Here is a 15984-nt window from a genome sequence, read left to right as displayed (position 1 = left end):
TTCCTTTTGGTTGTAATTTTCTTGTTAATTCGAACAACTGAATAGAGAAAAAGATTTTGTTAGCCGCGGCACCTCTTAGCAGCTGAACTGCGACCGGCGGAAGAAAGGATCAAAACAAAAACAGGGATGGGGTATGTAAAAGGGTACAAAGTATAAAGAAGCCTAAAGATAGTGCATCGCTCGCATCATCTAACCAGCTTAGACACTTTTCGTCTATTAAAGACACTTTGTGTGCAAAAGACTAGGACCGCATGCGCTTTCTACGTAGAATGTCCTGAAGCCCCCGCTGCTATCACCGCATCCTTACATACCAGAGAGGAGGAACGGTGCCGTGCACTCCGGTTCGAGGCTATTTTCCTCCTCGCCGGGAAAACGGACTATACCGCAAAACCTCTCACCTGGTATTTCGGGTGTGCCTGTAGTACCATGAAGCCAATGATCCTGGCGATGTAGGACCAAATCTGGTAAAGAAGGCTTGGAGGCCGAGTGAATATTTGAATGGCGTCCATGACGCGTTCCCTTGGAACCACGTACGCCTGCGCAGCCCACGGAAAGAATGGAAAAGCTCTTATAAACGACTATATTCTGCCATTTGACACTTGTGCGACAAAGAGCCATACAGCCAATAATTTGCGCAAGCTCTCAACAGAAATTGGTCACAAGGCGTGAACTGGCTAAGCTGTCCCTCTGACTTCTCCCCCATCCCTTTCTTGTTCTCACTCAAAAAAAGGAAAAAAAAAAAAAACATTGAGGTGAACGCTATCGAAGTGCGAATTGCAGGTCTCACATTTATCTGCGTTTCGGCTACCACTCGAGTGATGGAAGGCTCGTCGGTGACGAGTCCCAACACTCCAAGGCAGGCGGGTGCGCTCACGTAGTCCAGGAAATAGCCCTCGTTGTAGAAGAACAGATGCGACGCCGAGTTGGGAAGTGATCCGTCGCCAGGGTTCTCGAACTCGCCTTCGATCTGCACGCAGCCAATAAATAAAATCAGTACTGCGGAGCCCCACCCTTTGTTCCGTGTAATGCAGCGTGTTCTCGCATTCTGGGCTCAGAGTTTCAAGGCCGCTGACGTCGGAGACCGACGCTAACGTGGCACCTACCTTGAGAATTCCGGAGTAGGTGAGCAAAATCGGATTCTCTTGCCCTCGCTCCACGATGACGTCCTCTGGCGAGAAGACAATGGGACGGATTTGTATCTGATAAAGAGAAGAGTTATGCGTTATGCGATTACTCCTCGAGTCGAGATTGTCTAGAGTGTCTGAGACTATCCTCAGTCATTTAGGACGTGAAATATGTACAAGAACCGCACTGTATGGGCAAGGACCGCAAATATGTAAAAGAAACATGACATTGTGTTTATGCTCGTCGCATAACAATGAACACGTGTGGCTGTTCTGGACAAGCATGACTGCCCGTATACTTCGCGGCCTATAGTGACTTCGAGAATTCAAACTACTGTAGCGATTATAAAAAGACATGTTTTGTTATAATGGTGCTAAAAGCAGAAATGTGCGCTGAATCAGCCCTGAATCTGAAAAAAAAACTACACTGCATCAGCCCAGTGTTGTTGCGTAATAGGAATAGCTGAGTGAAATCATTATTGCCGCAATTATATTTAGGCAGTAGACTAACAATGCTGACAATACGGACTTCTAGAGCGAAATGACATAAAGCTGTTTTTCTGGGCGCGTTGATCGTCAAGGAGATATTGAGTACACTAATGTTTTCCATTTCTTACCGAATGGCAAGAGTAGACCACTGTCTAAATCAGCTTGGCATACAGATTGCAGGCAGAGCCGAACGGACTCTTTACTTCTTCTCATCTCGGTACACTCTATAGATTTAGTAAACAACATTCACTTCACCACCCTGCGCTTACCAAGGTACTCAGATCTCTAAGACAGCCACATAATGTAACGTTAGTACAGTGCTTTTTTGTGCTTTTCGTTTGTCCGAGCATAAACAGCAGCTAACTTACAGCGAGGAACTGCCGCACACTGTCGGAGTCTATCCAGGGGATGACGCGGAGCATGGCGATAGGCTTGTAGCTGGTCGGAAGACTGCAGGGTCCGCCGATGACACGCATGCGGCGAGCCTTTAGTGTCTGCGAACCACGGAAGTGCACAATGTGAAGTCACTGCGAGTAGGTTAGGTAATATGGCCGCATCTCATGTTTAGCGGAGCTGTTAGTTGCCTTTCGGACGAATAACGCCCAGAGATTCATATTGTTACCGGGAAACGCGGGACCAAAGTAATGTGCTCTCTGACAAAGACGACGACCGAGGAACGCGGGCACGACGAAGCGTTGAGAAAGAGGACGACGCTAACAGAGTGGATACTGCACGGCTACTGAAATCTTAGCGTCGAGTTCAGCCCATCGCAGTGCCGTTACATTAAGTAAATCCCCGTAACATCTTGGTGGAGGTCGCGGATTAGACAGAATCTGATGCTGGATCTCCGCAGTGGCCGTCACCTCGGAACCGTCACGATGACAACCGACGCGGCTCCATCTACCTCCGCAACTCCAACTGTAGTCGTAGCCCACCCCCGTGACCCTGGACCATTCTGCGGAACAGATGAGGTCGATGTCGAGGACTGCTTTCGCTTTATGAGCGTGTTTGCCAGCACAACAGGTGGGACGCCACGCTGATGCTGGCCAGTGTCATCTTCTACCTTACTGGCACGGCACGCGTGTGGTTCGAAACACATGAAGCAGATATACCCTCCTGAGATGTTTGCAAACAAACACTCCGTGACCTGTTCGGAAAACCGGTTGGCCGTCAGCTCGCCGCCAAGAGGGACCTCGCCACACGTGCTCAGACATCTACCGAGCCTTATATTACGTATATACAAGACGTTCTGGCCCTCTGTCGAAAGGTTGATAAAGACATGACAGATCCTGATAAGGTGGGGCACATCCTCAAAGGCATAGCCGACGATGTCTTCAATCTTCTACTCTGTCGGTTGACTGTTCTACGGTTGACTCCGTTCTGCAGGTTTGTCGACATTTCGAACAGGCCAAACAAAGACGCATTGCACATCGCTTCGATCGGCTCCCCTACACTGCCCCTTGCGCCACGTGCGAGGATCTGTCGACCCTAAGGCAACCTTCCAACACTGAAAATGTCACCCGCATCGTGCGTCGTGAACTGGAAGCGCTCGCTCCTGCTGCATCCAACCCACCCTCCTTGGACAGAAACCTAGCGACGATATTCCTTATTCAAGCCGTCGTTCGTCAAGAGGTTGCCAACTTAGGCGTCCCCTATAGCCACACCGTAGAACCCCACAGATTGAGCTTCGTCCCTCCCAATGTCGCCACCGCTACGCCCCGCAACACCTACACGCCACGCTACCGATACCGCAATCCTGATGAGTGGCGCACCCCTGACGACAGGCCGATCTGTTTCATGTGCTCACGTATTAGCCACATCTCTCGCCACTGCCGCAGCCGTTGGACATCACCACCTCGACGTTTTCCTGATGTTGACCGCTACTCCGATTACGGTCACCACTGTTTCACGCCTTGTTATGAGCCGCCCCGCACTGATACTACTCCGCCTCCACCTGTGTCCAGTCGCTCTCCTTCCCCGCCAGCCCGCCGTTCCCGTTCACCTCGTCCTAGCCGCAGTTCCTCGCCGTCCTCTGCCGGCTGCTTCACGGGAAACTAGCCAATGCAGCTCCCGGAGGTGACGCTGCATTGGTACCCCGACCTGGAAATCCTCTACTGCCCATTTCTTCGCCCTGTAACCTCCTCTCCCTGTTCGCGGATGGTGTTCACGTCTCTGCCCTCATTGACACTGGTGCCCAAGTCTCGATCATGAGCTCATCGTTTTGCCGCCGCCTCTTAGAAAGTACAGACCTCCGCCGCTTCGCCCACTGTTCGTGTTGCCGATGGCGGTACTGCTGCCGTCACTGGGCTGTGCACTGCCCGAGCCACCGTTGCCGGTCATCACATCCCTGTTTTGTTCACCGCTCTGAACCAGTGCCCTCACAATGTGATCCTCGGCCTTGACTTTTTAACGGCCCACTCTGCCCTTATCGACTGCTCCAGCGGCCTTCTTCGTTTGAACCTACCTGTCTGCCCTCCATCTACATTCCGCCTTCCCTCCACCAAGTTCGCTCGCCTGCCCCCTGAATCTGCTGTTTACATATCTCTGTCACCTTTCCTGCCTGTACCTGACGGTGACTATGTTGCTTGCCCTATCACCGAAGTCTTTCTTGACCGCAACGTCGTTCTTCTTCATCTCATCGTACGCGTTACACAGAACAGCACCTACCTTCCTATCCTGAACTTCAGTCTGTCACCCCAAGTTCTCCCCGAAGCAATATCCCTTGCTACCTTGTCCCCTCTCACAGACTGTACCATTTGGGCACTCACTCCTGGCCCACATTCAAGCGTCCTTCCAACACCCGTACTCCCACCACAATTACCGACCCTATTTCCGCAATGATTGCCTCTGACCTCAGCCCCGAACACGCTCAGTACCTGTACAAACTTTTGTTATCCTTCTCCGACATTTTTGACTTTGCTGCCGGTTGTCTGGGCCAAACATCAGTTGTGACTGGACTCACCGCATTGACACCGGCGATGCAAAACCTGTACATCGGAGGCCTTATCGTGTGTCCCTTTCTGAGCGCCAAGTCATCCAGCAGGAGGTCGATAAGATGTTTGGCAACGATATCATCGAACCTTCGAACAGCCCCTGGGAATCTCCTGTCGTGCTCGTTAGAAAAAGACAACAGTTGGCGCTTTTGCGTCGACTATCGACATCTGAACAAGATTACAAGGAAAGATGTTTACCCGCTGCCGCGAATAGACGATGCCATGGACTGTTTACATTGAGCACGCTACTTTTCCTCCATCAACCTTCGTAGCGGCTACTGGCAGATCTCTGTTGACGAACAAGACCGCGAGAAGACAGCTTTTGTCACACCCGATGGACTTTACCAATTTAAGGTTATGCCGTTTGGACTTTGCAACGCCCCTGCTACGTTTGAACGAATGATGGACTCCTTACTCCGCGGCTTCAAATGGACGACTTGTCTATGTTACTTGGATGACGTGATTTTCTTCTCGCCCTCGTTCGAAAGCCATCTTCGTCGCCTTTCTTCCATCTTGGCACTTTTCCGCCGTGCCGGACTGCAACTGAACTCAAAGAAGTGCAGTTTTGGTCGCCGCGAACCTAAAGTGCTTGGCCATTTGGTGAATGCCACCGGCGTGCAGCCCGATCCCTACAAAGTTCGCGCTGTCAGTGCTTTTCCCTCCCTTCGTTCACCCCGTGATGTCCGCAGCTTTATAGGACTGTGCGCTGTTGCTCGTCCTCTCACCAATCTGCTGAAGAAAGGCTTTCCTTTCTCATGGGGACCAGAGCAGGCTAACGCATTCTCCACGCTCATCGCTTTTCTCATCAGTCTTCCTGTGTTGACCCATTTCAACCCGTCTGCCCCGACGGAACTTCGCACCGACGCCAGTGCCACGGGATTGGTGCCATTCTTGCACAGCGACAACGCGGCCAACACTGCGTGATTGCCTACGCCAGTCGTCTCCTGTCATCAGCGGAACAGAACCATTCTATTACGGAACGGGAGCGCCTGGCTCTCGTTTGGCACATTGGAAAATTCAGACCCTACTTGTTTGGCAGACCCTTCGCTGTAATTACCGATCACCACACCTTATGTTGGCTCTCTTCCCTCAAGGATCCTGCTGGCCGCCTCGGCGGCTGGGCACTGCGCTTGCAGGAGTATACCTTTTCCTTTGTATACAAATCCGGTCGGCTCCACCAGGATGCAGACTGTCTGTCCCGTTATCCCGTCGATCCCCCTCCCTCTACTGACCATGAGTCGGACCCCTGTGTCTTCTCTATATCGGACTTTCCCACACAGCCGACGAACAGCGCTTGGACCCAACCCTCAGTCTCTTATCGACCGCCTCCGCACACACAGCCGTGACTCTTCCCTCGCCCTGTTCTTCCTTCATGGGAATACGCTATAACGTCGCAACATGAGACCTGATGGCGCTGAGTACTTGCTGGTTGTTCCCCAACACCTACGACGCCCCTACAGCTGGTCATCTTGGCCTCTCACGCACATACGACCGCGTGCGCCGGCGTTTCTTCTGGCCTGGACTCTACCGCACTGTCCAACGTTATGTAACCGCTTGCGACCTCTGTAAACGCCGGAAGAAACCCCCTGTGCTACCACCTGGACACCTGCAGCCGCTTGCTATCCCGACTGAGCCATTTTCTCGTGTTGGCCTTGACCTCCTAGGGTCCTTCCGCGAGTCGTTGTCAGGAAACAAATGGATCGCTGTGGCCACCGATTATGCCACGCGGTACGTGACCACCTGCAGCCGCTTGCTATCCCGACTGAGCCATTTTCTCGTGTTGGCCTTCACCTCCTAGGGCCCTTCCGCGAGTCGTTGTCAGGAAACCACTGCGTATCACCCTCAGACGAACGGCCTTACGGAGCGTATTAACAGCACACTCACCGACATGCTCGCAATGTACGTATCCGATAGTCATCGCGACTGGGATATTAGTCTGCCATTTGTCACCTTTGCATATAATTTCTCGCGTCATGACACTGCTGGGTACTCTCCATTCTATCTTCTCTTTGGAAGAGACCCCTTACTGCCCTTCGACACTTTGCTTCCCGCCGCTGGCCCCGTCACAACCTATGCCCGCGATACCATCGCCCGAGCCGACGCTGCTCGCCAGATTGCTCGTCACAATCTCACCATCTCTCAAGAAGTTCAAAAATGCTGCTACGACGCTCACCACCGCGATGTGCACTATCCTCCCGGATCTCTGGTGTTGCTCTGGCTTCCGTGCCGTCGTGTGGGGTTGTGTCAAAAACTTCAGCCCCACTACACAAGTACTACCGCGTACTACGCCCAGTGACCGACGTGACCTATGAGATTGCACCGCTCCACCCAAAGTCACCGACTGCTACACCCACTTCCGAAATCGTACATGTCGCCCGCCTCAAGCCATATTACTCCCCCTCCGCACCGCTCGCTTAATAGGCACCGGGACGTTACCTTTTGCCGAGGGGGGTAGTGTTACCGGGAAACGCGGGACCAAAGTGATGTGCTCACTGACAAAGACGACGACCGAGGAACGCGGGCACGACGAAGCGTTGAGAAAGAGGACGACGCTAACAGAGTGGATACTGCACGGCTACTGAAGTCATCGTCGAGTTCAACCCATCGCAGTGCCGTTACATTAAGTACATCCCCGTAACAATATTTACACTTCGGTAGGCATTTTTATTAAGGCGAAAGCCTTCCTTGGTTACGTTTTTAAAAACATATCCGCAAAACGTGGAAGCAGAATGTAACGTGGGATAACAAGTTGCAATAAAATGAGACTGGTGGTCATGAACGTGTATGTAAAGACAAGTGGTATAAAATGTCATGCCCTGTCTACTTATCCCATGTGAGTCATTATAGTTTAGCCATGTATCATAGTCAGTTGTCATGAGGCAGTCAGATCGAAGATCCAATGGAGTTCATGACTTTCGTAACTCAATAATGGTCATGACCATTACTAGTGTCTAGTCATGTTCTCAAAAGTGCTTAGTGATGTCACTCAAAACTGCTCATTTTATGACATTGAAAAGTGCTAAAAGTATTGAGTCATGACGCTCTAGGATATACCAAAGAGCATCCAACGCACTCGCTTTCCCTTTTCTCCTACGTAGGTGTCGGCAGTGCTCTCAATGTTTTTGAAAAATAGGCAACCTTCGCTCGTTCTTTGCAGGTCTTCCTCGAACCCATCGCAGGCGTCTATGGCACAATTTTTCTTTCCCAGAATAATGAATAGGTTTTTAACTGTGGGTTCTTTCAGAGCAGACAGCGGTTGCGCGGATAACATGCTTGTACATGTTATCGCCCCCAACCGTGGCCTCACCACGCAGAGCTCCTGAGCAGCTTCCGCGTCTAGTAGTCCCTCAGACTGGTGGTCGTCGATGTTCCTGGCGACGTCGTCCAAGATAGCAGTGCTCGCCTGGCGACTACGAAAGGCTACCATCACTCCCGGGAACCGAGACTGAAATAAACAGAGTTCCATCGCAATGAAGTCAAGCTGGTGCAATTTTCAAGCATCGCAGAAATCGAGCGTCAAATGCCACGTCATCAATCTCCGTAAGTCATGGGTAATATTAGTGAGACAGTCAAAAACTTTAGTGCGATGAGAAATGTAATTTTTCCTTCTTGGGCATAAGAAATACAACGACTGCCGTGGGAGCTCGAACGTTTCAACAGAGCCCGCATACGTAAAATAAATTCTTTATGCTGACCTCGGAGCCACATATGTACTGCTGCTTTCATCTCATTGACCGTGATGAATTTTGTTAGCTCCAACACACAGCAATGTTTTCAATTTTGCCTCGCTCATATGAACAAGTAGCAGAAAGGTGTTCAAATATTGCTCACTTATTTAGCAGTAAATATTTATTGCTTTTCAGCTTTGCTTGTAAAAAAAAAGAAAATTTGCGCACTGTTTTTTCGTGCACAATACAAGTATGGGGCCATATTACGTGTAATTTGGGGATGTTTGCCTCGATGCCCACCAACATATGAAGAATAGAACCCCGTGCGGCATAATTACAACGTACTATAGAAAATTTGAGGTTGTTTTAAGGATCGCCCTTTTATTATGAGCTTTTTACTCTCCGCTTAATCAGAACATGGCTAAAACGAACTTTATGTGCCCTAAGGGGAAAAATGCTTCCCTTGAAAAACATCGTGAAACGAACACTCTGCTGCTAATGTGCGTGCGGTTTAGGAATAAAGACGATGTGTGTTTCATTTAAACAACTGCTACAACCGTATATGTGGATAATTTCACGAAATGCGGCCCACCAGGGGTTTTCTCAAGAATCCAAATTAGCATGGGGTGCCTTATTTTTAGGGGACGCGGGTGGGGGGCCGGTAGATGAGGAGCGGTGGTCATAAATATTTTTTAAGGCGAAAACCTTTCTAGGCTTATGGAACGAAATGCCGTGAGTGGTATCTGTGCGTCAGATCTGTGCACCTTATCTGTGCGCTGATATTCAATTGCCAATCATCCCGATGACGTCATCACAAAAATAAAACTCCTGTCTCTCTCAGATCTCCAGCCGAGAGCTTTAACCAATTACGCCACACCCGGGATTGTGGAACGGACATCTTAATTCCCTCTGTCTACGTTGAGAATGATAGTAGCAATGACAGACACTGCAGTAAGTGATAATGACAATGATGACATTTGCAATGATAATGACCGTGCATTTCTTTGATAATGGTAATGAGAGCAAATATTATGCACCGTGTGCAGCAGAAAAGGCCTGGCTTTTGCATTTGTGCAGTATATATTCCAATGTGCTCTCGAAATTTTTCAATTTGTCGTCGATGTGATGCCAAGGATTAACACTCATGCAAAAAATTGCGAAGTTATTTCACTTTACACAAAGACAAAATGCGTATTTATGAACAAGAAACAACAAGACTATATAAATTGTCGGCAAACTACATTACACTTCCGGCTACTAGCAATAAACCTCATACAAAAAGTTGCTGTTGAACACCCCATGCGTACGTAGACTTGAAAACAATGCTGTAAAACACGTGCGCCTTTGCACAATGACATACTAGAACAACACACACACACAGCATAGAAATTCGATTCCATTACGCACTCTGAACGTGTATTTTACAGCCTTGATATCGGCCATACGAGTTGCATGACCCTGACACATCTAGATGTGTATTTACGGCTGCTACGCAAGAATTGGTACATTGAAGGGGATGTCGGGGTCATGTTCCACCACAAGCAAGCTATGGATAATGTGTGCCTTCGCGTACATGCCTGTCTTCCGGCGCTTTTAGGCGAAACTCTCGGCAATGTGCAAAACACAAATGTTCGTTAAGAATGAAGTGCATTCGGGAAAAAGAAGGCGGTGCGTAAGCCCCCCTTCCCTCCCTAGGTCGTGTTTAGGGAAATTGCTGCTGTCACCGACGTGCACTTCTTGGTTGAAATTTTTCGAAAGCGCTGAAACAATATGGACGGAGAAGAACCAGACAGGGGCGAGCGCTCATCGCTGTCTGTTTAATCTCCGTCCATGTTGTTTCAGCACTTTTGAAAAATGTCAAACCTGCACCAAATAGCCTGATCCGCAACCCTTCTGCACTTCTGGGAAGAGAACGTAATGTCGCGTATCAAAGAGGCAGCCCAGGCACACCTGAATCTCGACGAGTCGTCGCAACACGAGCAGGCGGTTCAGCGTGGCTCGACCACGGATCTCTGCAATGGTGTCGCTGTTGCTGACGAACTTCCAGACATTCTGCTGAACTTCTTCCTCGCCGGTAACGATGGCATGGCCGATCTGGTAAGCGTCGTAAATCTTAGCGTCCAGGTAGCGATGCACGTATGCAGCCACCCGTTCCAGTACATGCTGTGAAAATGCGAGAAGTATTAAAAGCGTTAGGCTACGATCGGAGGAAAACCTTAGAAAAGACGGTTTCTGGCTAAGTTGAATGTTTTCCTTCACTAAAATTTTTAATTCGCAATGGAGTTCGTTCTGATGGCCTGTCACAACATAAACCAGGAGACAGAATGGGAAAATAGGTAGTTATTTGTAACAGTTATCACAGCCGAAGAAATGATGACTGGAGGAGAAAACGCACATATACAGCGCATATGTAGTTACGACGACTCACAGATGTTGACAACAGATGTATACATAGAAATAATTTTATAGCTGCAAAAGTGGAAACCGTTCTGAAACGTCCTACGAGTGTGTTCAGTTTAGATAAAATCCTGGATCTTTTCTGGTGTCTGGGAAATTAAAGCTCCCATTCGCTGTTTGCCCCGTTTCACACTAAGACACTTTGGCAGTCTGCATGCAGTACTTGTTTGCCGTGTTACATCGGAGTGCTACGCACTGTCACGCCACTTCGGTATTTATCATTTCTGGGTTATTTCGAGCAGTCAACGTACATCCGACAATTGGGATAGTGGATTCCGACATAGCTGCGACACTCGCTAATATTTATGGAGACTGTCAATATTTACACAAACCCGCTAGAATATTCGTAAAACAAATCGGGTTTGCCTGCAACTCTGGTAGACATACATCAGTGGTGTGGGATTTTCTCTTTATGCCTCACTCTATGCTCTGTCATTTCTGCACGCGGAAAAATCTCACCATGCGGTGGTCGGGCCCATGAGTGTGCTCCGGCGTACTTACGACTATGATGACAGTGACGATATTTTCTCCTTCAGCTGTCACCAGTTAAATTGCTTTTCAAATGCGGTTCAGGATACCTCCTGTACCTTAATAGTAACCAAGGATGCTACCTATTCTACAGCTGGTATTGATCGTACTATGCACACGACATGGCTGCGAATAAAGAAAGGGGAAGCCCACCTCGGCGTACTTTGCGGCGTGCAGGAAGCGCAGCGAGATGGCGGCCATGAAGCACACGATGAGCGCGCTGTTGGCCAGGTCGTTCTGCTGCATAAGGAAGAGGCCGCACTGCAGGGTGAATATTAGCATACACACGGCCACTAGCACCAGGTCTAGGCGGTTGTAGTTGTCCATATTCACGATTCGCTGGCCATACGCCGATATCTGAAATTGAAATGAAAACGGCGGTGTTCGTTCTGTAAGAAATTCAGACAGCCGCTTGGGTGTATGGAAGATTCAGTGAACAGCACCAATTTTCAGAACAGAATATGAAGTTTAGTAGACGTGTATTTGGGTATGTATGCGCATATGTACAAATGCATTCTATCAAGCTAATATATGCGCCAATTCGTATAGTATGTTTTACTTAGAACAAAAACGGCACTGTAGTGTACCGTTGAACATTGATTAAAGTTCACAGTATTACGCTGAAGGACGCCTACCTGCGACAGCTGAGGTAAATCAAAGAAACTTGACTTACCATGACGGTAACCTCTATGGTGAACATGGCGAGGTAGATGGCTTCGACGCTGATTGCGGCGACGAAGGCGCTGCTCCGAGCCGTCACCAACAGGATGCGCAAGAGCCCGGCCAGCACGAAGACTATGGCTAGAGTAGAGCTTGTGACGACCGCCTCGTAGTAGGAGTGCTCGAACAGCTCGACCACACGCTCGCGTAAAGACCTCTGGATCACGTCTATGGCGCTGTCCTCCGTGAGTCCCTCCTCGTGAACGCTGCCGACGTTCTCCTTCTGGAGAGGACGTAGAAGTAAAGTTACTAACTTCTTCACTGGTTGCGAACCAACCGTCGTATATACACCGCTTGTATTTTAGAATGTGTTAAAGGGTCAAAAGGTCTGACTTACCAGCCAAATAACCCACTGTGGTATTGCCAGTATCGACCCAATGGTGTCCATGTCCAAATATCTGAAAATATCCAATGCGGGCGTTAGTAATGATAACATGGAAACACGCGTTAACTTCGCCGCTGCGCGTCCCTACAGGCACTTCGTAGAATCAAATTAAGTTTACTATAATATGGAACTGGAAGTCAGTGCCTTGAGGCTTTAAGACAGGCAGAATGAAGGCAGCATTACACGCAGAAGTACGGATAAGGAGGGCTGGAATATAATGCTAAATTGTTATTAGCAGCCATATTGATCGGCACCAATACCCACATGTTTGTCGGCATCAGTATGAACAGAGCAGGAGCAGGCAGAAAGGGAGAAATGCGGCCATGCAAAACACGCGTGTGAGGGGATTAGTGACGAGTGTAAGGCCATTGTCCGGAGGTCGCGCCAAGGAACCCTTTACGCGTTTACTTGTTTCTCCTCGCATTCACGCTTCAGTACATAAATAGAGAATGGTCCACTCATATTTGCTATGCTTGTGGACGGGCGTCTTTCCCTCGCGTTCTCTGGAGGTCGTGGCGCTTCTACACGCACGGAGCACGCGTCCTCTACAATCTCAACGCCGGGTCGACACGTGTGTTTCAAAGAAACTTGTGCGTTCTTAGAGCAAGTCTGAATTCCGTCGACAACGCGACAGCAACCACGGGTGTTCAGTTAGAGGCAGCTCGCAGTACGTGACACCAGAGTTACGCGCCGGCGAACAAGCTTTGTGAGTGGATTGGTTTGGTCCCAAATCGACTCAGACTATGAGATACGCAGTAGTGGAGAGCTCGAAAAGCGGCCGCCGTGGTCGGAATTCAATCCCGCATCATGGGCACAGTAGTCGAGCGCTCTAACATCTGCGCGACCGCGACGGGTGTGAGTGGATTCTAGAGCATGAGTGCTTGCATGAGCACGAGAGTCGCGGCAGCGGCGCAGTGCCTTTCACTGCGATGAGACTCCTGTGGCTTTTACGGTATTTATCGTGCTTACGCGTTTTCACATATAAGAAGTCTTAAATGTCTCTACCTATTTTGTTGTGTGTGTGTTTTACAAGGCACACGCTGAATTCCCTTCAGATGTATTCTGTGGCTTATTTAGACCAATGTTTTAGAGGCACTGCACAGTCTACTTTTGCGTTTTAGTTTGTCATTTGATTTAATTTTTTAACTGCACTACGATTAGTGTTGAGTAAATATTGGGCGAACGGTAGCTTTTCATCCAAGGTCATTTATAGTCCGCTGCTTTTTCAAGAATAAACATTTGTAGAAAACAATTATTGCACAGATAGCGTCAATCTAGCACGACTGCTTCGGACAGAATAATAAAATTAAATTTTCTTCCTTTTGAAGTATTGGGTGGCATAGAACCGATTTCAGGTATTTCAAACAGCAAAACAAGTAGAGGTTGAAGGGAAACCTCAGTCCTATAACCAAAATTTTGAAAAGAAGTCTTTCTTCTCTTGGGGTATAAAAACAAAAGTCGCGTCTCTTAGATAACTGGCCATGGGCAACAGGTACCGAGATGTCTTTTTGCAGCCAAAATCCATGCAGCCAATACCAGTGCAAAGTTTATGCTCGCTTCTCACTTGACTCCGCGTACTCTCATCTCTTCTGAAGACCATTCACGTGGTGAACGGTGGTCATGGTGGCGGCTTCCTGCTTTGCTCGGTGGCACTATTATACTACTAAAGGGCGACCACAATCGGTGGCTTGTACCAACTTTAGTTCCTTCACCAAACCGAATAACTATTTCAATGTAAGAGTTGTATCTCATCGTGAGCTATTTCTCTCATCAATATTTTGCACTATTACGTATTGAGAGAGCGCTCTGGGTCGCCGATTGAACTGGTTGGGATTGCTTACACCTACCTAACGTAATCATGCTTACTTCTGTCGGCTATACTGAGGGCTCTCCACATCCACTTATCAGCAATAGCCTTGGAAGTATAAGGACCATACCGGCGTGCTCCAATCAGAATTCAAGATACGAATTCAAATCTCGCATTGAAACAGCTCCTCGGTTTGTTTATCAAAATCCCTTGCTCTAGGTGACCAGTTGAAATTCGAAATACGTTTCCATTTGGGATCATCTTCAGCAAGGTGCCTCTCGAAATTATAGTTGAAAGGCGTGATTGAAAAACTAGTGCGTGCAAGAACCAATATCCAAGAAACCAGGAGGAAAAAAGCTACGTTCGCAAAAGAAGAATTGGAAGAGAACGTGCAATCCAGCGGCTCGGACGGCGCTAGGAGCGAGAAACGAGGAAATCAGAACGAGGGTGCAGCGTACCTGGAGGACGCACGGCCACATAGCTACGGCAAATTGTGTTCCACCAGACCCGAGTGACCAGATCTGGGGCCTGCCTCCTGTCTCCAGCCCTGAACCTGTTGCAGACCCGGGTGACCAGGCTTGCGAGTTGCCTACTCGTGCATTGATCCTTGATTGGGGCATATAGTCGACGCACGCATTCGGCGCCGTGCTGGACGCAGACGCCCAGGAAGCCTGGCTCTACTGTCGTTGGACAGCAGCTTGAGGCCTCTCACCTGAACCGGGCCCCCTCCAGCGTTCTAGCCGCATGCTGGACTTACCCAGATTCACCTCAACACTGGGCTTACCTCACCGATCTTGTCCACCAGACCGCGAGCGTCTGCACCGACTCCTCTCTCATCCTCTAGCACCTGGTCACTTCTCACAATTTGTCTTCATCTTGTTTTTTAGTCTCACTATCGTCGCGTCAAATGCGTGTATAGATAAAATATGTGCTTCTAGCTGGGCCGGCCTGGTGTATTTTTTTGTACCACCGAAGCAGCCCTTAGGTGGTAATTATAATCTAAAAAGAACCTCATCATAGCGATCTGAGTACGTCTGTCTGCAATTTCTTGCCTACATATGAAATACAAGTTGCGCGGTAGGAAAATAAAATAAACACATTAGCTGCTGATATTCCGCTGTGCAGGCTGGAATGTGACTTCGAAGATTAAGGAATATCTTATGATGGAGGTTGGTTCAGTGGATTGACCTAGAAACTGGTATTGCCAAGGGCTTACACGATACTCTAAAGAGAAAGTGTAATGGAAGACTATCTGCGAGTAAAATTACACCTCCGGGGACTGTTAACAATTTTATGTTTCAACGCTGAAATCATGACCGTGCTTCTGAAAAAGCGGAATAGAAGTCTGTTCGTTTCTCCATTTGCGTATGAGTTTTACAACATCATCTTTACTGCTCTTACAGGAAGGCCGAGACAGATTAGGTGGGTCGTGAGGGAAGGAAACCGCCCCTGACCGCTGATCAAATGGCACTATGTCAGGTGCGTTTATTTCGGAAAGATGGAGCTACTGTGTATTAGCTCTTGTATTTTTTGTGTTTCAGATATTATTCGGCCTGAACTGACAGCTTACGCTTTGTCGGGCTCCTGAATTGCTGCTCTTGTCGCCGTTGAACAGACAAAGCGGACTGTATGCGGAGGGAGCATTGCTTCGCAAACAGTCAGGATTCGCCGCACAGCCTTCATCCTGTATAGGTGATAGCTGCCAGGCGAAATAGTGTTGCAGAAGATGAAGATAACCTAATACGACATGAAGTGCAAACTTTACGGAGGTGCTGTCGAATCAGTCAAATGCATTGTGTGGCAGAGCTTTGGC

The 15984-nt window shown here is 48.7% G+C and overlaps 1 protein-coding gene across 2 annotated transcripts in view; it reads right to left on the bottom strand.

Moving 5' to 3' along the window:
- Positions 1–15984, bottom strand: part of LOC146186829 (sperm-specific sodium:proton exchanger-like) — a 36520-nt gene that overhangs the window by 11328 nt on the left and 9208 nt on the right. The window contains exons 10-18 of one of the 2 annotated variants that reach the window (XM_084605738.1): positions 12317–12377; positions 11933–12202; positions 11413–11616; positions 10225–10437; positions 7914–8051; positions 1982–2107; positions 1104–1199; positions 788–967; positions 399–536 (exon numbers count right to left, since the gene is read on the bottom strand). In XM_084605738.1, the coding sequence (XP_084461864.1) occupies positions 399–536; positions 788–967; positions 1104–1199; positions 1982–2107; positions 7914–8051; positions 10225–10437; positions 11413–11616; positions 11933–12202; positions 12317–12377 (1426 nt within the window). The remainder of the gene's footprint in view (positions 1–398; positions 537–787; positions 968–1103; positions 1200–1981; positions 2108–7913; positions 8052–10224; positions 10438–11412; positions 11617–11932; positions 12203–12316; positions 12378–15984) is intronic. The other variant, XM_084605739.1, reaches the window with a different exon arrangement.

The sequence above is a fragment of the Amblyomma maculatum genome, chromosome 6 (genome assembly GCF_055883805.1).
Source record: "Amblyomma maculatum isolate TAMU_Amacu chromosome 6, ASM5588380v1, whole genome shotgun sequence".
Classification (NCBI taxonomy): domain Eukaryota; kingdom Metazoa; phylum Arthropoda; class Arachnida; order Ixodida; family Ixodidae; genus Amblyomma; species Amblyomma maculatum.
The sequence above is the reverse complement of the archived record's forward strand: the minus strand, read 5'-3'. Positions and strand labels throughout refer to the sequence as shown.